Consider the following 22,317-nt stretch of genomic DNA (forward strand, 5'->3'; position numbering starts at 1 on the left):
ATAAAAGTGGTCTATTTGTTTATACTCATCATGAAGTACTCTTAAAGCCAATGACCAATATCTAGTGTTTCTTATTTCTTTGGGACACATAATATATCTGTCTTCAACCCTTCTGTTTGCATTGTATTTACAGTTTCTGATTTAATTAATTATTAATCTATTCACTTATTTATTTGTTTATTTATTCATTCATTCATTTATTTAATTTGCTGGGCAATGAGGGTTAATTGACTTGCCCAGGGTCACATAGCTAGTAAGTGTCAAGTGTCTGAGGCTGGATTTGAACTCAGGTCCTCCTGAATCCAAGACCAGTGCTTTATCCACTGTGCCACCTAGCTGTCCCTCTGATTTAATTTATATTGAAACTGGCCATCAGTATGGATGTAGTTCAGTTCATAAGGAGTATGTAGCTTGGTCATTGGACAGAAACCACACGGTAAGACCATTGAGTTAAAAATTATCAGTAAGTGCTCTATACTATTTGATTATTAGCGCCCTCTAACTCTATCACTGCAAGAGTTAGAGGAGGCTGTCTGTCACTGAAGGCCATTTTGTGCTTTTGTTTCCTTCTGCTCACTTGTTACGCAATGGCCAACCAGATTCTAGCACCAAACCCTGCTCTGAATTTGGTCTTTGGACAAGGTCATGGAGTCTGCTCACCAGTCACAGGCATAAAATCTTTTCAGCTTTAGGAGAACTTGACAGAACTTGTGTTCTGATGTTAGAACCTTGAGAATCCTCAGCTGGAGTAGAGCTTCAGCAGAGGAAATAGGGGGGAAAAATCAGAATTTCTCATGTTCAATTTCATTTCTAAGCATATGAAACTTTCTTATTTCTCATAGGAACTGAAACTAAAAGATGAAGAATGTGAGAGGCTTTCAAAAGTCCGAGATCAGCTGGGACAAGAATTGGAAGAACTCACAGCTAGTCTGTTTGAGGTTAGCCACTTTTTAGTTACTTTGTAAAAGAAATTGTATGTTCTGTTGGTTATGATGCATTTATTTGTTGGTAGAAATTTGCTCAGGAGGTAATGCTAAGAATTTACACTTCTAAAATTTACAATTTTTAAAAGTCATCATCCTTAGGTATATTAATAGACCATAACGAATGGCTGTGGCCAAAAAAATTCATCACCTTTTGCTCAGCCATCTTGTAATGGGCCTGTCTGGACTTAGCCAGACTTTTCCTCTGACAGCAAATGTCTTCTGCATTGCCAGGCTCGTATCTGTTGCCTTTCCAACTTATGAAACACTGGTACAGCCTTTGGGAAGTCCAGAAATACCTCCATGTCATTCTGTTAGAACCTATTACTACTTTTGTGGAGGATTAACCTGATAGCACTAGAGAGAGGTGTTGTCACAAGATTGTTTGACCTTCATGAGCAAAGTAGGTGGCTCCCTAGGTAGTATGGCTTGACTTAAAAAGTGTCTTCTCCATTGACATGCCACACTGGGGCAGTTAGGTGGCACAGTGGATAAAGCACCAGCCTTGGATTCAGGAGGACCTGAGTTCAAATCCGACCTCAGACACTTGACACTTGTTAGCTGTGTGACCCTGGGCAAATCACTTAACCCCCATTGCCCCGCAAAAACAAACAAAACAAAAAACCAACAACAAAACATGGCACAGTGACTCAAATTCTCAGCGTTGGAGAGACAGACAACCTTAGGGCAGGCATTATGCCTCAGTCATTATCTTTGAAATTATACTATGCTGCTATTCATTATCATTTTAGCATGAATTAGTTTATCAGATTGCCTCTATAGTTATCTTATATCATATATCATACCATTTTCTTAGGCAAGATTGTACATAATTTTTATTAAAAAACAAACAATAGTCAGCCAGGTTGAGAGACATTTCTTCTTCAGGAAGAGATTTAAAGAATCGAAATGTCTCATATACATCAACAAACTGGAAGAGAAAGCTTTAGGTACAAAAGGATCCAGATAACTAATGAGCTAGATTTATCTCCAGTGTCCGAATTTAGAGATTTTGTCATAAAACAGTGTTACTAAGATTCAATTGGCTTTAACAGTTAGTGTTTTTCTAGGCATAGGAGGATCCAATTTGGAACAGACAATAAGAGATAGTTTTTAAAATAGAGGTACTTAAGCCAGGCCATCTTGTATTACACTAGCAAGTCCTTGAAAGAACACAAGAGGCAGGTAAATTAAGTAAATAGGAAGGGAGAAGTTTAAAGTAAGGTCTATGACTATGATTTTTTTTTAATAAAAAGAGCAGCATGAAACTATTGTTATAAACAAAGTTATAATTTTTCTTTTTTTTTTTTTTCTTTGAGGGGCAATTGGGGTTAAGTGACTTGCCCAGGGTCACACAGCTAGTAAGTGTTAAGTGTCTGAGGCCGGATTTGAACTCAGGTACTCCTGAATCCAGGGCCGGTGCTCTATCCACTGCGCCATCTAGCTGCCCCAAAGTTATAATTTTGAAAAAAAAAAAAAAGTTCACCAAAGCAGATTCTACAATTGCTACCTATAAATATTGAAGAAAAAAACCAATTGGAACTATGTAATGTTAGGAAATTAAATTTTGAGACTAGCAAACTGACTTGTTCCCAGTGCTTAAAGGAACTGGTCAGTTGTGACACCTTTTTCTCAGGATTTAGGTTAGGGTGTCTTAGAAATATATGATGTTGGTGAGAGGGTGTTAGAGAAAGTGAGATGTTCCCTCTTTTTAGGTTCTCCAGAGTGACTTGGGCAGGTGTCCATGGCAGAGAAATAACAATGTGTCATCTCTGTGATTGTATTATATGCTTCTTGGCAATGAAACTCTCATAACTATTATTGTTTATCATGTGTTACTTATGGGAATTTGTAAATACCTTATATTATTTGTAATATTTATTTCTATTGTGAAGAAAATAGTATCCAAAACGCATATGAATATAAATAGATTTTTATAGATCTTTTTGGTGATCTCCTTCATTTTTTCTCTTGCTTGGAGGCTTTCTAATGTCTTTATATTTTAAAAAATGGGATCAATGAATTATTTTAATTTATTATCAAGTAGTTTGCATATATATGTACCTTATTTTAAATATTTTTATATATTCTATTTTGTCAGAAAAATTGATAGGTAATAAATTCCCTCAGAGTTTAGATAGTTGTGAACAATTGATCCATTTATGTGACTGTTTAGACTTCTTATAATGTAGACATTAGCTTCTCTCCCCCACCCTCCCAACCGCCACCCCCCATGGGGCAATGAGGATTAAGTGACTTGCCCAGCTAGTAAATAATACAGCTAGTGTCAAGTGTCTGAGGCTGGATTTAAACTAAGGTCCTCCTGAATGGAGGGCTAGTGCTTTATCCACTGCACCACCTAGCTGCCCCTTAGGCATTCGTTTTTTTGTTTTTGTTTTTGTTTTTTGCGGGGCAGTGGGGGTTAAGTGACTTGCCCAGGGTCACACAGCTAGTAAGTGTCAAGTGTCCGAGGTTGGATTTGAACTCAGGTACTCCTGAATCCAGGGCCGGTGCTATATCCACTGCACCACCTAGCTGCCCCCAGGCATTCGTTTTTTAAAGATTAATTTTTGGTATTAATATGTGTACATATATAGACATACAAAAGCAGAGAGCTAGTGTTGTAATGTTAATAAGACAGAAGGTTGTAATATACTTCCTTGAAAGCCTTAAATAGCTAGTAATTTGAATTTGTGTATTATTTTGCTATTTTCCCCTAAAGCTGTTTCTTGTTTATTATTTATCCATTCAGGAAATATTTATTGAATGCCTACTTTGTGCATCACATTATTATTTTGCCTTTATAATACCTTCTGAGGGTACGTAGAACAGTACTATGATTTTACAGGTGAAGAAACTGAAGCGTAGAGAGTTTAATTGCCTTGTCCTGGGTCTCACTCCTGGTTGTGGCATACTAGGACCAGAACCAAGGTCTTACTTTTAATGTGAGTACACTAAAGAAAGGGAGCAAATGGAGGGATTTATCTGGGGTACTAAACAAGAAGACCCTATTAATTAAAAACTAAAAAGCCTTCAGTTCCAATGCACAAAATGCATAAGTCACCTTATATAATTTTCTGAACCTGTTAGACCATAACATACTAAGGCCTTTTAAACAGATTCATATCTATAAGTACATCCTTATTCACGTGTTTGTCTTTACTTGTTCTTTGTGCATGCATATGCTACGTGCCATATGTGAAAATTAATTGAAAGTGATATAACTGCAAAATTGATGCTTGGGCCATAACATTTATGGTATATTCTCATTCCTAACATTTATTCAGTTAGTTAAATTGATCCCATAATTTTGTGCATCTATTTGTTATGCTTGTACCTTGTTATTTTTATGTGAGATGTACAAGTGGTATATTTTACTTACTAAAGGAGATACCTATTTTCATCACCAGAAATGATACCCCCGATATTGTGTACATAATTACACATTAATTCCAAAAGATGACAAAGTGTTTTCTTCCAATATACTTTTCAATATTAGTGCCTTTATCATACCATAGTTAGCATTGAGATTTTACCCTTCTTTAGGTAAAAAGTAAATTAAAAACCTTTTCAAAAAACAAATCTTAGTTTTTTTATTCAAAATTTATGCACTATATTCACATTTGTAGGAAGCTCATAAAATGGTGAGAGAAGCTAATATCAAGCAGGCACAGCTGAAAAACAATTAAAAGAAGCACAGGGAAAGGTAAGTTTTTGCTTTATTTAATGGGTAAATCAAATAATAGAAATCACCCAGGCATTTCAAGAGTAAAGTTACTCTTTTCTAGAACTACTTCATACATTTTGTATGTGTCTTTTTAAAAAAGTTTTTTTTTTAATGTTGTCTAAAAAGATTAAATAATCCAGTCTATCATGAAACTGTCTGTCAGTAAATGTGACTCTTTACATTTATTGTAAAGAGCACCTATTACGTGAAAGGTACTGTCTTGGTATTTGGTACTTTGAAAACAGGTCACCAATTTAAACAGAGACAGCAATTATTTATTTTGATATGAAGTAGAGCTGGTCTTGAGCTTTTAATCTGAAATCTTTGGAAATGGAACAAAACTAAAATTTTTTTTAAATGGTGATATTTTTCCATCCAGATTTGTTGATTTCAGTTCCTTAATCTGAATGGCAGCTGAATCTAAGCCAGAAAAAAAACAAACAAAACAAAACAAACAAAAACTAACAAAAAAGAGGGCTTATTCCTTATCCTTGAGAAGTGTGTCTATATTTGTCAAAAATGTATTAGTAGATAAGCAATTGTATTGCACTCTTTTTTAAGATTGATGTACTTCAAGCAGGAAGTTGCTGCCTTAAGACACTTGTGTTGTCCACTTCACCAACATCACCAATTCAAGGAGCTTCCGCCAAGTGGAAAGGCTCCTTTAATAAAAGGGACATGCACGAAATAAAAGTACAAGCAGTGCTATGGGTAGCAGCCATCAGGACCTCAGTGTGATGCAGCCATTGTAAAAGACGCAAAGAGGTAACTCGTCAAGGACGGTACCCCCCCGGCCCTTTTGATGTTTATTAATTGTCATCGCTGAAATTTCACTTAGGCTTTTTTGCCAACAAATTTTTTGTTACAAAATACAGTATTTATATGGGGGAGGCTTTATGTAGAGCTGACTTCTTTCAGGGATTCTCCAGTCCCCTTCTCTTCTGGCTGACCTGGAATACCAACTGGAATCTTGGTAAGTTTTCTGAATCTTGCTATTTCAGTTAGGGAAAATCTTTACATTTTGTGTTATAAGTAAATGAAGGGTGGGTACTGAAATTGTCTTGGACGATAGTAAGTTATTGCTAGTACTAAGTCTGAAGATGAAAAAGACTTGTAGAATTAAGATTTCTTCAACCTACCGAGCTGTAGTGGTTTTACATTTATTTATTTATTTTTTTAATTTGGGAGGTGTAGAATTTATATCAAAAGTTTAGGCAGGTGGGGCAGCTAGATGGCTCAGTGGATAGAGCACTGGCCCTGGATTCAGGAGTACCTGAGTTCAAATCCAAACTCAGACACTTAACACTTACTAACCGTGTACCCTGGGCAAGTCACTTAACCCCAATTGCCTCACCAAAAAAAAAAAAAAAAAGTTAAGCAGGTCACTGGAATTAGGACCTAGGACCTATAGTAGAGCTGTTATTCTCACATTAGCTGTCACATCCCCAGAAAGAGGGACTAATAGTAGATGGTTTTGTCAGTTTGAGAGATGTGCTTTTGGAGATAATGAGATAATATGAAACTATTTGGCGTTATTTGAATAAGAACTTCTTTCTAAACAGCATGTGTTGGAAAGCATGGCTCCAGCATGCCTAAATAAACCAATCCATTATTTCAAGCAACCGCTCTATATCTCATAAAGCCATAAATCAAGGTTTTTTTTTTTTAAGTGAGGCAATTGGGTTTAAGTGACTTGCCCAGGGTCACACAGCTAGTGAGTGTTAAGTGTCTGAAGCTGGATTTGAACTCAGGTACTCCTGACTCCAAGGCCGGTGCTCTATCCACGGCGCCATCTAGCTGCCCCTATAAATCAAGTTTTAAAATTCAGTCTTTAGTGGGAGTAAGGTTACCCCTTGTTTAGTTAAGTTTGCAGGCAGAGGCTAGTAGTTGAGTAACCAAAGCTGGTATAATCTCTTTTACCTTGGATAAATTTTAGGGGGAAAAAGGTGACACTAATAAGGAAAAACAGAGTACAACTTTATTATTTTTTTTTAAAATTGATAATAGGAAATGTTCTAGAAAAGTCAGCATTTGGACAAATTAAAGCATGGCATACAGCTTCAGAGGTTAAAAAGAAATATTTTGTAGAATTTGTTGCATTGGTTTCTGCTGTACATTTAAGAAATTGTTTTACATTTGTTACTCTTAATTTTGTTATATTTAGACCTAATTTTCCATTGTGTGATGCATTAACACATAGTCCTGGGAATATTTGCATTCTTCTTAATGATTTTTATAATGTTTGAAGATACCTTTTTTCTTCCATTGTTTACTTAATGTTCAAGGTTATGTTTAAGTACCATTATTTGGGTGCATTTATAAAGTTATACCTTTACTTTCTGAACGTTTTGAAATGCATGGCTAGTAAGTATGTTATAATTTAAAATAATAAGTAATAAAATAATGAAAAATTTTTATTTAGCATACTTGTTGATGTTTACAAAATTGTTAAAAGTATTAGACAAAGGAAATCTATAAATTAGATGTAAGTCTTATTATCTAGAACAGGTATACTAATCCAGTAAGTAGCATGGAACTTGTCCTTTGTCTACCAGATCTCATGATCACACTTAATTATGGGCTTCAATGGAACATGCTGTGCAAGACAAAAGAATCCCTGGTTTCATTGTGTTTATACTACTTAGTTTGAAAGCTTTTGAGGTTCTGTAACCTCACAAAATTTGTAAATTACTTTCTTAGGCCAGAAGCTTTCTCTAGGATGTGTGGTACAACTTTGGCACCGAGGTGCCTGAAGAAGGGGTCTTTTTAAAAACAAAAACAAAACAAATTTACAAGTAATTTCTCCTTCTTTTTTAAAATCGAATTCTGATCCTTCTTTGTGGTTTTGGAGTGTCTTCTGGGTCCTTGAAAGCTGTGCTAGTTGTAGCAGGCTCTACCCATGCTGAAATGCTTTTAGTACACAGGCTCAGCCCTAGGTTGTGGTTAAAGGACCACATAGCTGAGTTTCAGAAACCTCCTTGTCACAAGGTTGGCCGTACATGAGTTTGGGTGGGAGTTTGGCCCTGGCAGTGTGTGAAACAAGCCACTAAGGGATGGAAGATAGTTCCATCAGTGAAATAGTAAATCTTGTGGAATGTTGGAGGAAGCATTATTTAATTTGGGACATTTTCTACCTTTGTTTCCTTTTGTCTTTCACCCTGATCTAAAGAGTTGAGGATAGGGATGGAGAAGAAAAATTGAGTGTTGAGATCATCCTTTTAGAGCTCGAAAGAACATAGACAATCATGGCATCACTGAAATACCTGGCAGGTACAACCAGCCTTCAGCGTCTGTACAACGGATTCGCTGTAGGTTCAGGTGAACAGTCTCAAAGCCAGTATGTTCCTGATGATGTTCTCAGCGTCCTGTGCAGGATGAGAAAACCGTAGTGTGCAGGAGAGCCCTGCCTCTGGAGTCAGGACAAAGAGCTTAAATTCTGCCTCTGGCACTTACTTCTGCCTTTTGGACGTGGAGGGGGAGGGATTCACTTAACTTCTCTGGGGTTTGTATTTCTCCTTTGTAAATAATGGAGTTGGACTAGATCTTCAGGTCCTTTCCAGCTCTAACTTTGTCATTCTGTGGACAGTGTTTGTGGCCATGATATAAATGATGTAGGGAGAGCTCTTTCTTTGGAGTTAAAATATGAGTTGAGCTGAGAAGTCTGAGCATTTTTTTCAAAAACAACTCAGGTAATATCTATCAGTATTGGAGAATAAACGTAAAGTGCCAGAGGTGCCACTGATAAAGCCAAATGGCAATTACTAGGAGTGACTATGTAATAATGAACCTTAAATGAACAATAGAAATATGGTTAAAAATTCAAATGAGGAATCGCTGCTTATTAAAAATATTGCTGTTGCTCAAACCTTTTTTTTTAAAATTTTTTGTGGGGCTATGGGGGTTAAGTGACTTGCCCAGGGTCACACAGCTAGTAAGTGTCAAGTGTCTGAGGCCGGATTTGAACTCAGGTACTCCTGAATCCAGGGCCAGTGCTTTATCCACTTTGCCACCTAGCTGCCCCCCCCCCCCCCCCCCGCTCAAACCATTTTTGGTGATATCTTTTTGGAATGGCCTTATACATGAAAATAAATATCTCCCATGACTTTATAGGTATATTTTGGGGGGGGGGGCAGGACAATGAGGGTTAAGTGACTTGCCCAAGGTCACACAGCTAGTAAGTGTCAAGTGTCTGAGGCCGGATTTGAACTCAGGTCCTCCTGAATCCAGGCCAGTGCTTTATCCACTGTGCCACCTAGCTGCCCCGATATATCTTTTTTAAGTGACCAAAAAATGGTATAATAATAGCCTACATTTATATAGTTCTCTAAAATTTGCAAGAAACACTTTATGTACATTGCAAAACCCAAGCTAGATGTGGCTCTAAATTAACTTTGACAATTTCTGAAATCAGTTGTGTTGCCATAACAGCACAGATGTGGCATTTAAAACATTCAGAAGAATGGAATATAAGATCTGAAGGCAGTTCCCGAAGGAAAGGTTCTGAAAATACTTCGAGTAACTACAGAAATCTTGGAATAAATATATATGAAGGAATTAGAATTCATGTCTTTATTTGTTATGGTCTGTTTGTCGAATCCATTATGTTGCTTTATATACATGCCTTATAATGTTGATAATGAAAAGCTGCCAGTTGCTCTGGCTTTACTTATAAATAGGGATAGTTGGGGGTTTGAATTTTAAAAAATGTTTTCTGAATTTGTTTATTAGGCTGACTTATCTCTGTATAATGAGTTCAGATCTTGGAAGGATGACCCACAATGGACAGGGACATGCCCCTTCTTAGACAAAATTTATCAGGAAGATATATTTCCATGCTTAACCTTTTCCAAAAGTGAGGTAAATTTTTTTAAAAGAAATTTTGAGTATGTGGATGTGTTGTACAAATATGGGATTGTTTAAGTATTGCCTTGTGCTTTCTACATTTTTAATAGATTATTTGTATAAAACACATTTTTAATATAAACAGATAGCTGTAAGATGTTATGTATTTGTTTACAAAATTCTCTGGACTCCTTCATCCTCCTTCCATCTAACCCATACAGATCTGTCCTTCCTTATCTCTCTACATTACTCACCATCTCATGGTAAATTCTGAACACTCGAATCCTGCCCTTCTTACTAATCTTGAGCAGATGGTCATTTGCATGGAAATGTCTGTTTGAGGGATGAATTGTTAAATGTGTAATGGGGCTTAGACTGATGTCCTGAGCTTTAGGGCTGGAGAAATGTTAACTTCGATGTTTACACATCACCATCAGAAGCCTTGACTGTTTGTCTATATAAGGCCAAGAGGCTTGCATAGGTTCCTCAGCTATAAAAGAGGTACCTCCTGTCCCAATTACCTCATATGCCTCTTGGGAGGATGGTGTGGGATAGTGAATGTGAAAGTTCTTCAGATATAGAAACAGACAGATGAATGTAGGTGAGGACTGTTTGTGCCTGAAGCTAAAATGTAATGCAATGGCTGTGGTCTCCCCCCTGCCCCCCAAACCCCTATCCCCCTGATCAAAGGGATATAGTAAAAACTTAAGAGTCAACAAAGAGCAGTGATTTGTTATGGGGTTGGGTTTTGATTTGGGGTGGGTTTTTTTTTTTGGTTTGGAATTTAAATAAATCATACTCTTGCACTTTTTAAGTTTCCAAGAAGAAAAAGCATGTAGCTCTTTTACCACATCTTCTTGGGACTATTTTGCCCTGTGCATGAGGACATAGTGATTATTCTTTTATAGAATCTTGTGTACAAATATACAAGCAGAAGATATGTAGTAAAAATAAGCATCTCTTGACATTGAAAAAGGCAAAATTTTAGTCCTACTGGAGTGAGTCGAAAAGATAAGAATGTGCTATATCTGGAATGAATCAGTTGCCTTTATCTGAAAAAAAAAATGTTGAATTAATCAGTAAGCATTTTTGAGTACCTACTGTGTACTAGGTACTATTTTAGGCTTTGGAGATAAAAATACAGAAAAAAAGATCAGGGAGCTTATACTCCAGCTGTGCTTGTACCATTTCTTCCTTTTCCTTGCTTAGGACCAAGGTTATACAATTTGGGGATTGAATTTAAAAATAACTACATATCATCAAATGCTGATATCTTTCTATGGATTTTTTTTTTAAGTTGGCTTCAGCTGTTCTGGAGGCTGTGGAAAACAATACACTAAGCATTGAACCAGTGGGACTGCAACCTGTTCGATTTGTAAAAGCTTCTGCAGTTGAATGTGGAGGACCAAAGTATGTTAGTCTGGTTATATAAATTGTGAAAAATAGTGAATGCTTTTTATGTGGTACTGGTGTTTGATATGGGAGGATTTCATGTCATTCCTTCAAAATGGGCCCTGGTCACCAAATGACTCCTGTGATTACCCCAGACATGGAACCTTGTGTTTATTAAATATGATGCAAAGTAGTAGTCTTATTACTTAACACCATGAATGCATGAATAATTCCTACTGTGCCAAAGAGCAGGACCATAACTAGTGCAAAGAGGATGGGGCTTTGTTCCATCCTCTTCAATGGGGAAATAGTATATTTCCTCCCGGTTATAAGCACCATGCCCACTCCCTGCATAGTAATCCTCTGCTAGCCTGCACCACATGGCCCCATCATGCCCATGTGGTCACTTCCAGGGTCCTATCATTGATTGTCCTGTCCCTCTTGGGGACGACTTCTCATCCCCTTAATCTCCCTAGGGATAAAGGCCAGAGTCCCTGAGAGACAGCCTGCCATCTTTGCCAACACCACTGCCCCCAATAGTCTGTGTTCACCACTGCTGTCCCTCTCCTTTCCCGCATTCCCAACTATTTTTGCTCCAGTTGAAAAAAAATGGCCAGTTACAGCTCAGCTCAGTACCTCTTCCTGCTGAATCATAGAATATTAGAGCTGGAGGGGACCAGAGATCTCTTCTTCCAACCCTCTTATTTCATATGAATGTCCTAACCCTTAAAAGGAAACTTTTCTGTGGTTTTTATTACATGGGGGAAATGTCACCTTCTCTCCTTTTCTTTTTCTCCCTGCTCCAGTCCATACACAACATGGTCTTTCCATGAGGGATCAGAGATAGAAGTAGAAATGTACAGCATCACTAAGGTAGCTTCTGCTGTCCCTTGTGCCCTTTTTTTACAGGGTTGTGAGAATAGCATTTGTTTTTCTGTGTCCAGCCTGGCTTAGGGCAGCAGAACCAAAGTATCATCAGATGTTTTCCCCTTTTGTAGGACCCATTTTCAAGGTAGAAGGAGGAAATTAGATGTGTCACAGCAATTATAGGAGCTTTATTTTAAAATTGAACATGCATATAAATTGTCATAGTAGTATTTTGGTGATTGTTCATTGAGACGTTCATTCTGTATTTATGAACTTCCCTTCCACTTGAAGCCAGATGCTCAGTCTAATATTCATCTAGTGGCACTTTATATTGAATCTTGAACATAGGGGTGGATATTGCCCCCATTCAGTAGACACTAGAGAATTTTAAATTGGGCCTAATATTTCCAGTTCTGTTTCATACCTTAATGTTGTAATTATTACTGTGCGTTATAATTTAGTTTGCCTCTCCAGGGCAATGATTCAAACTTAAATAGAAATGGATCCCTATGGGTCCCATATTGACTTAGAAAACCGCACATTAAATTATCTGTGTTGTACCATATTTATTTTACTAAACATTCCAATTGCATTTTAATCTCGTTGGGGCCACATGGGAGCAGCTAAGGTTGGACACCTCTGCTACTGGGTATGTTAAGTATATGATATGTGCTAAGACAAATTCCAAATAGCAGAGAGTTAGCAGGCCAAATTTAATTTTTACTCTATTAGTCCAATAAGAATCACGGAATGTTAGAGAGCCAGGAACTTAGAAGTCATGTGGCCAACTCCCTGTTTTTACAAATGAGAAAACTGAAGTCAAGACTCCAATAGTAAGTAGGGAAGCCATGATCTGAATCCACATCCTCCAATCCAAGGTCAGGTAGTCATTCAGATACGTTTCTGCCAGTGATGTGCTTGGATCGAGGCTTCTGTCGATTTGGGGGCGTGGAATTGGAATGTGTGTTGTCTAGAAAAGATGGTGTCCCTGTTCTCCCATTTTTAGAAATCTAGGTGACAAGACAGATGGTGCTCATGCAGAGGAAGAGATAATAGAGTAAAGCAGATAATTACAGGATGGTTTTGTATTGATTGGTCCCTCGGTGCCCTCCAGCATGAGTCTCCTCTCGATACTTGATTCAATTTGTCTGCTTTTTCCCTAAAGAGAACATTTATGTTTTTTATTTATTATCATTTTACATACTTTATGCTATTTATGCTTCTCTGTAAATACCTCATGAACTGTAGTATTAGAGATGTAATATTAGTGATGGTTCCACTGTCCTTAATAGAGAAAACCGTTTGTTGTAATAATTTGCGCCCGTCTTGTCCATCTTTTGTTTTTAGTACCGTTTCATTTTTATTTGAATGCCTGTAGGATGACTTGGCTTGGTTGGTTATCTCGCTTTCTTCAGACTGTTGTTTTACCCTTCACTGCTTCTCTCTGTTTGATGAGACAGAGCTATTCATAATTATCTATCTACTTGCTTTTTAAGATTTTACAAGTAAATTTATATTCTAACCCAATGTGCCTTTGGCAGTCATCTCTCTCCATTTGGCAAGTAAGTCACATGCTGACTCAAAGCATTTTCTCCTTTCTTTTGGTCTCCTTGTTGTAGCAATTAATTTACAGTGGTTTAATGAATGTTTGGTGATGTCCAGAAACTGTGTGACTCTTAGGACTCTATGCCTCCCATTCCTCCGCTTGGCCACCATCGCCACAGAAACAGGAGGCCTTGGCCACAGGACGGGGACCATTTCATATTTTTCTTTGTTTCATTGGTTGACTTTGCCAAAAAAAAAAAAAATAAGTCATCAGGAGGTGGGTAGCATGTAGAGGATGAACTTCTCCATGATTAGCAAGGCTGGTCTTCAGTCTGTTTACTGGCCGTACTTGAATCCTTTCCAGCATGGGAGAACCTGCCAAAGTTTGCCCAGCCTTTGCTGTCATAGCCTTTGAGAAACTAGGATCACCTCCCTGTCAGATTGATGCAGCAGAGTTGGACTTGTAGAGAATACCTACATAGTATTTCATATCTTCACACCCAGAGTACCCCGGGGCTGTGAGAACATGAAATACTTACAAGGGTGTTTCTCCCTAGGGAACATAATGGAAAATCTGACCTTATCTAAAATAAGATAAATTTGGAAGGTGATGATTCACGTTACAAATTCTTGCCTTTTCAAAAAGATGCAACACAAAATCCTTTATTTAAATCTATTTGACAATTTAAGAGTTCTTATAGGTAATTAGCTACTTAAAAGGGGACTTAGGACTAGGGAGAGAGGAAGGAATACAATGGGAAATATAGCTAATGTGAAAATAATGTTGGAGTCAGTACAATTATTATATGGGTATTAAAAGATCAATTTAATTTGCAAGGTATTTAAAGGGAGGGGAAAGTGCCAAAGATGTGGGAAAAAACTCAGGGTTTATTAATTGCCAAAAATAAAAAGTGATCAAGAAAACACCCACAAGTAGTTGGGAGTAGTCCCCCATCTGTACACAGTCTTTATGAGGGTCGTGTATATATGGATTGAGGACAGCTTCAATAAGCAGATTTGTAGGGAACAAGCAGGCAAACAATATTTAATAACAGACCACATCTTTTCATCTAAGGTCCCCTTTGTATTTGTTTGTTGAGTGCAAAAAAAAGCCAAAACCAAAACAAAACCCATGCATTGGTAGAATGCAGTGGCATCTTAGGAGTTCTTTTAGAAACAGTTGTCTCCCATTTTTAGATCAATTTGCATTTCCTTGGGACATGTAACAACAGAAATAGCCCTTATTCAGTGACATCCAATAATGAACATCAGGTGGGGCATAAAAAAAAAAAAAAAGAGTGTGCTCACCAAGAGTATTTACCACTGCCATGGAGGAGATCCATCAGAGAGTCCAGGTCAAGGAAGGATTACCAACATATGTGAAAGGCCTCCTGATTGTGGCTGACATCGTGTCAATTGCACGAAGCCTTAAGACATGTCAGAACTTCTCAGAAGAGATCTAGAGTCACTCAGAGGACTTTGGTCTGTGCATCCACTCAGTGAAAAACCCCGTGGATGAAAAATCTCTTACCTAGAGGTCACTTTACTTGGATAGACACCCTATAGAGACTGTTTACATTTGGGGACAGACAATATAGACAGAGTGCACTGGGCCTAGGGTTGAAGGAAGAGATGGGCTGGATTTCTTTAAGGAAATTGCAAAGCACTTCTGCTGACCTCAGGCAAAGGTCCATCTTTTCAATACCAACATTTTAGTGTTGTGGCTCTATGTCAGCAAGACCTGGAACAGCCCTGCCTCCTAAACCACCAAAGGAGAGCTTTGTACCAGGGGTGGTGGGACTGGACAGGCCACACGGTGACAGGTGGCAGACAGGAAGATGTTAGGAAGAAGGGAGGATATGAATGGAAGTCACATGGGATGAAGAGCAGATGCGGATGGTTCGTGATCTGTGTCACTGCAGGGGACTCCTAAACTGATGGAATCGTAGATCCATTTCAATATATAGGTGCACTCTTTGGAGCAGTCGGGGAAATAGACAGGTTGTTGAGTATCTTTTTTCTTTCTTGATCATAATTTGAGATAGCTATGCATAGAGCTTTGATTACTTAATATTAATTATTAGGAGGGAGCTTGCCAGAGTGAGTGAGAGGGCTTGAAAGTGAGGTAGACCTGGTTTTGAATCCTTCCCCAGATACTGACTGACTAGCTGTGTGAACCTGGGCAAGTCACTTCATTTCTCTTAGACTCAGTTTTCTCATCTGTAAAATGGGAATTATTGTAAGAATCAGATGAGATAATATGTGAAGTGCTTTGCAGACCTTCAAGTCCTATATCAGTGTTAGCTGCTGTTGTCATATGGTTATACTTCTTTAGACTAGTCAGTATGTGGGAGCAGTTACGTGGTGTGGTAGATAGAGCAGTGGCCCTGAAGTTCGGAAGACCTGGGTTCAAATCTCATTTCAGACACTAGCTATGTGACCCTGGGCAAGTCACTTATCCCCAGTTGCCTTAACCAGGACTATCTCCAGTCATCTTTTTTTTTTTTTTTTTTTTTGTGGGGCAATGGGGGTTTAGTGACTTGCCCAAGGTCACACAGCTAGTTAAGTGTCAAGTGTCTGAGGCCATGTTTGAACTCAGGGCCTCCTGAATCCAGGGCTGGTGCTTTATCTACTGTGCCACCTAGCTGCCCCCCAGTCATGTTAATGTATATCTTGCCACTGGACCTAGATGGAGAGAGTGAGGTTGGTGACTGCACAGCCCTCCTCACTTAAATCCAGTTCACTGCAAGTTATACAGCACCTCCCTGATGTCATGGTTCTCTTCAAGAATAAAGGACAAACAACAACAAGAAGTCCAGTATGCCAAGAGTATCCTCAAAATTAAGGTAGTGGTTAGGGCACATATAATTTATTTGTAGTTATTTCTTTAAGATAACACCTAATAATGTAGCCAAATGTTTGTTTACCATCATCCAAATCCTAATTTGAAGTTCTGCTGATTAACTATTTTTTTTTTTTTGGCGGGGCAATGGGGGTAAGGTGACTTGCCCAGGGTCACACAGCTGGTAAGTGTCAAGTGTCTGAGGCCAAATTTGAACTCAGGAAACTCCTGAATCCAGGTCTGGGGCTTTATCCACTGCGCCACCTAGCTGCCCCTGATAAACTGTATTTTAACAAACATTGGAGCCATGATCAATTTTTTTATGTAAGAAAGGAGTATGGTGTAGCCCAGATGGAAATCTGAGTACTGTCCTATTTTTCTCCATGTGTTTATTTCTCATTTTTGCCCTGTAGGCAACTCTCCTGTCACTAACCAAGCAGATGGAAATCCTTTTACAGGCAGTTACTAGGTCCTTAATTCATTTCGGATGTGATAGAATTGAACTACCCACAGCATTCCTTCCCCTGAGGCCAAACATGCCACTGGCATTCTACTTCTTAACTGTCTGCAGAGTATCACCTGCCAATTAGCATTAGAGATCCATTACCTAGGAGTCTGGCCAAACACTTTAAACAATATGCACCTCACTGTTTTGTTTCAGTATTTTTCGTTTGGAGATTGTTAGAAATATAACAAAAACTACACAATTAGAGAATCATCATTATGTTGGATTTCAGGCAGTATTGGAGACATTGTTGCATTCAGCATTGTTATGCTGAACATCATGGTTTCTGTGTGCAATAGAAAGGTCGGGGTGCTCTCAGTAGTAAATAACTTAAGTGTGTAATTGTTTTTACAGGAAATGCGCTCTCAGCGGTCAGAGCAAGTCATGCAAACACAGAATTAAATTAGGAGACTCAAGCAACTACTACTACATTTCTCCTTTTTGCAGATACAGGGTATGTGACTGGCCAGAACTTTTATCCAAACTTACCTTGTATATAAATGTCCATAGAACATGCTGACCTTTTGTGATATCTTTGCTTTGGTTTCCAGATCACATCAGTGTGTAACTTTTTTACTTATATTCGATATATCCAGCAAGGACTTGTGAACAGCAGGATGGTGAGTACCTATTTAATGTTTAGCAAATGCTTGCATTCAACTATGCATCAAAAATTGAGAATATATTTTTATTAGCTAGTAATAATGCTCTAACAAGAAGGAATGCTAATGTTGGCATTTTTTATACTTACATACCAATAAACTGATATATAAGTTAGGAATTAAGTACCTAGGTTTTACATTTTGTTTTTCTTGGTATTAGTGTTTATTCACCCCATTTCAATCATTCTGCTTCTAGACAGGAGTGGTTTTTAGTGTATGATAAGTCAGTGTACATGGGAGAAGTACACAGCCATTGAATTTCTGCTTCTGAAGGAATGGAGCAGAATGTAGAAATAGTCAGATTTGTTTTAATTGGTGGTAAACCATGAAAGAGCTAACTATGCATTTTTTCTATATTTTTTACTTACATGTATGAAATTAGTAAAGCCATTGTGAGGACAGTTCTGAATGGAATAAAGATTACTGTATTCTAAATCAGGAGAGACGTGCAGATGATATACCTGGGAGAACCAAATTCAAGCAAGTGTGTTAATTTTTAATACAGTCTTCCTTGATAATTAGTAATTATTAATAGTTCTCAGATTATTCAAGTTACAAACTAAAAACTTGGATGTGGTCTCAAAACCCAAAATAAATCTTACAAATTGGACGTAATTATCTTTAAACTAGCTTGTAGCAGATGTTGGACTAGAGTAGTGCATCACCATTGCAGTCTGGCAAGGCCATGTTAATTTTATACTGGGTAAAATGCAATTTATGGCTTTTACCTGTTCATTTTTTGCTGGGGACAGAAAATCTTCCTATCCTTGAAATAAATAAATAATGATGCTTTGTCACTTTTCATCTAGATAAATCAAGGAAATTCTAATTTTATGTGAATCAAAGCATGCTAGTTCAAAACTAAACTATCCTCTCCTTGGTTTGGATATTTTCATATGTTTTTCCCATACGCTAGAATTGTAATGGCTGAACTGTGTAAATGGTATCTGTGGGATTCTCAAATTAAAAAAATTGTATTGGTATACTTCAGGCTCCTGTATGAGAGATTGTGTAGTACTACTTCTGTTGAAAGATTTATCAGATACCTATTCATAGAACTAGACTAGCAAAGACATTTAAAAGACTATTTCTAAGTTGGAGAACAAACACTTCACATAAAATTGGATAATGTTTAATTTTTTCTGTTAAAATTCTACAGTAAAATTGTTTCTTTTACAGTGAAGGATTGAAAGATGTTTTGGGTTTTTCTCATGAAAGTTGAAAGCTAGATCGGAGGTAAAATTGGGGGAAGAGGTGATACTATGTCTTGTCATAGCTCTTTCCCTCCATAACATTTCCTATAGTTCTGGACTCCCTGTGCACATATGTGTAAGAGAAATATATTAAAAATGTTAAATTCAGGTGTCATTATGGAAACAAGATGAGGATTCTGGCTTAGCTCAACTACAGAATCAACTCTTAGCCATTGTAAAATAGGAGAATATGGGTAATTTAAATCCACAGATGATTACCCTCAATTAATTTTTGTCAACAGTTTGATTCAGTAATAAACCTTTTACAAAATACTGTACTTAGGAGTAGCCAGGCTGAATTTGAGTCTTTTTTTTTTCTTGCCTCACTCTCTGATAAAGATACTTAGAAAAGACTAGGAAGTATCCAGCCAGAACAAGATTAGTAATAGCATTAATGTAATTGTTGATGATGAGAACATTTATATTACAAGTGACATTGAAGTGCCTCCTTCCTCTTGGAACAAAGTAACCTTTAACATAAGTAGTACTACAATACAAGCACAGCATTAATCTCTGATGATGTTGGATCATATTTAAAATACTATGGCATAGCTACTGTAATAACTTTTTAAATGTTAGCTGTAACCATCACAAAGTGAGTTAAAATAATGAATACTTTTTTAATGGAGAGAATCATATAGACTCAGATTTCTTGGGTACAGGACTTAGTGATGGGAGTTTAAACTAATTTTTTGTTTCAAATGTGCTTCAATGAAAGATTAAATTAGAATTGAGTATGGTCTTTCTTTAATGAATTATATGTCTTTTTTTCCTCTTCTGTGCAGTTGATCAGATGTTTTGGGAAGTTATGCAGCTGAGAAAAGAGATGTCATTGGCAAAACTGGGATATTTCAAGGAGGAACTTTAATTCCCCACACTGAATATGCACGAACTTCACTGAATAACTCAAATGGCTGAATTTTTTTATGGTCACTTGATATTTATTTCCAAGGAGTTGGGTCCAAGATCTTTTATCCTCTTTTGCAAAATTCACTAAGGAGGACCGTGATTTGTTTCAAACTGACACATGCTGTGTGTGCTTACATAAACTTTAGTTGAACAGACTAAGAAAAAGACTTGCAGGTGTACTTGTGATTGTAATTTATAGTTGCAAAAAAAAAATCTAAATAAATGTTAGATTTGAAGATGCGTGATTGCTTTCTCTTCTAGTTCTACTGTGCCACATGAGGGGTCCAAACTTGAGAATTTCACATCTCTGATACTTGCAGTAATTATTTGTTTGAAGCACTGGTTATTTGCTGTATAATGAATTAACACTGTATATTAATAGTGATTTTCTCTGAGCCAATTTCACAGACTAACTAGCTTTGAATTTTACAGATTGGTCAATAAAAGTATGCTTCATTACTCTGGAAAATGCAAGAGAAATGTCACATATGGACCCAGACTTTACAGAGTTTGGGGTTTAGATAGGAAGTCAGTCCTATAAACACAAAACAGAGAACATGAGACACTAGATGGTCCCTCAGTGCTCATAATAAGTGTAGAGCTGAGAGAGGTGAATAGGAATTGTCCTACATGGGGATTCCATCATGGAAAAGGCAAGACCGAGGCAGGATCGAATAGCCAGAGAAGAGGAGTAAATGAATAAAGGCAGGAATTAGGATGGGGCTTAACGAGAAAAGTGGTTTGACCCATGCCAAGGGGACTTTTGAATGGAATAGCAAAAAAAAAAAAAAATTAAATTTTTTTTAAAGGTTGAGTGGGGGTAGATTATTGAAGGCTTTAAATGTGGGGCAGTAGCATTTTGACTTGATGTGGGAGAAAGGAGGCACCAGTTGAAAATCTTTCCCCCCTGGGCAATGGGGGTTAAGTGACTTGCCCAGGGTCACACAGGCTAGTGTCAAGTGTCTGAGACAGGATTTGAACTCAGGTCCTCCTGAATCCAAGGCCGGTGCTTTATCCACTGCATCACCTAGCTGCCCCCCCCCCCCCCCCCGCCCCCGCCATTGAAAGTCTTTTGAGCAGAGTGGTATTAGAATGTCAGAGATGTATTGACCATCCAGTTTAACACCCCACTCCCCAGCCCCACCTCCTAATTCAGAAATTCCTTTTATAACTGATTTGACGATGACCATTTTCCATCTGAGTACTTCCAACGATGGGGAACGTCGCTACTCATTTTACTGTTGAAGAGTTTCAGTTATTAGTTTTTTTTCTCATATTGAACTATGTCTGCCTCTCTGCAGCTATTGACTATTAGACCCAGATCAACTACACATAATATTGTCTCTCCTCCATGTGATAGCCCACCAAATATTTGAAGAGAGCTCTTGTGTCTTCACATTTATCTTTCACTCAGATTAAACATTCCCACTTCCTCAAGCCATTCCTTGGAGAACATGATTTCTAGACCCTTCACTAACCAGGCTGCCATCCTGCATTCACTTTGATTTCTCAGTGACCTTAATGTACCTAGAGTTTAACATGGTGCCCCAGATATGAGGTGACCAGGGAAGAATAGGATGAGACTATTAGTTTTGTGAATGGGGCATACTTTCATAATGCTCTCCAAGATTTGTTTTAGCCTTTTTAGCAATGAAAATCAGGCTTTAGGAAAATTAATAATAATAGTATTGAGCATTTATATAGTGCCTTAAGGTTTACAAAGCAACTTATCTATTTTGTTTTGTTTTGTTTTTTTAGTGAGGCAATTGGGGTTAAGTGACTTGCCCAGGGTCACACAGCTAGTAAGTGTTAAGTGTCTGAGGCCGGATTTGAACTCAGGTACTCCTGACTCCAGGGCCGGTGCTCTATCCACTGCGCCACCTAGCTGCCCCTCAACTTATCTATTTTATGGATAAGAAACACTGAGGCTGAGAGTTCAAGTAGCTTGTCTAGGGCTCCCAGTGAGTAAGTGCCAGAGGTAGGATTTGAATTCTGGTCTATCCTGTCTCCAAGGCCAGCATTCCATCCATTATGCCACCTATCTGCTTCCTAATCTGGCAGGGCAGGATATGCAGTATAGTTCAGAGGGATAATAATAGTGCTTTGAAGTTTGCATGGTGTTACTTTAAAACTTAGTGAAAATAGGCAGAATAGATACACTCATTTTACAGATAAGGAAGTGGAAAACCAGAGGTTGTGATTTGCCAGGCTAGGAGATGTCAGAGCCAGGATTTAAACTTAGATTATCTGGATTCTGGTGGTCTTGTAGATAGATAGGTCAGCTAAGGTTTGACTAGGGTAAGTGACACGAATGGAGAAGATACTATCAAAAATTTTTTTCTTAGTTCAGTTTAAAACAGTTTTTAACATTCACTATTTTTAAGTTCTGAGTTCCAAATTCTAGCCCTCTTCTTCCCTACCATCCCACCTCCTCAAAATGGTAAGTAATCCGATATCAGTTATACGAAAGACAGCTTGTAAAACATTTCCATATTAGTCACTTTGTAGAAGAAAACTTAATAAAAAAAGAATGAAAGTAAAAAAGAGCGTGCTTCAGTGTGTATTCAGACAGTATCATATATTTCTCTGGAGGTGGCTACCATGTTTTATGATTCCTTTGGGATTGTCTTGGATCATTGTATTGCTGAGTATAGTTATGTCATTCACAGTTCTTCATAGTACAATATTGCTGTTATTGTATACAGTGTTATCTTGGCTCTGCTCACTCCACTTAGTATCAGTTCATATAAGTCCAGGTTTTTCTGAAATCATCCTGCTTGTCATTTCTTA

At 37.7% G+C, this 22,317-nt stretch overlaps 1 protein-coding gene across 1 annotated transcript in view; it reads left to right on the forward strand.

The window, feature by feature from the left end:
* LOC122729665 (RAB3A interacting protein) overlaps positions 1-20,528 on the forward strand; it is a 32,152-nt gene extending 11,624 nt beyond the window's left edge. The window contains 11 exon segments of the mRNA XM_043968636.1: positions 843-938; positions 4,613-4,649; positions 4,652-4,689; positions 5,272-5,379; positions 5,382-5,475; positions 6,775-6,776; positions 9,439-9,567; positions 10,850-10,962; positions 17,058-17,157; positions 17,255-17,327; positions 19,404-20,528. Coding sequence (XP_043824571.1) covers positions 843-938; positions 4,613-4,649; positions 4,652-4,689; positions 5,272-5,379; positions 5,382-5,475; positions 6,775-6,776; positions 9,439-9,567; positions 10,850-10,962; positions 17,058-17,157; positions 17,255-17,327; positions 19,404-19,486 — 873 coding nt within the window. The 3' untranslated portion in view covers positions 19,487-20,528.
* Positions 20,529-22,317: the final 1,789 nt, after the last annotated feature.

The sequence above is a fragment of the Dromiciops gliroides genome, chromosome 5 (assembly GCF_019393635.1).
Source record: "Dromiciops gliroides isolate mDroGli1 chromosome 5, mDroGli1.pri, whole genome shotgun sequence".
NCBI classification, from domain to species: domain Eukaryota; kingdom Metazoa; phylum Chordata; class Mammalia; order Microbiotheria; family Microbiotheriidae; genus Dromiciops; species Dromiciops gliroides.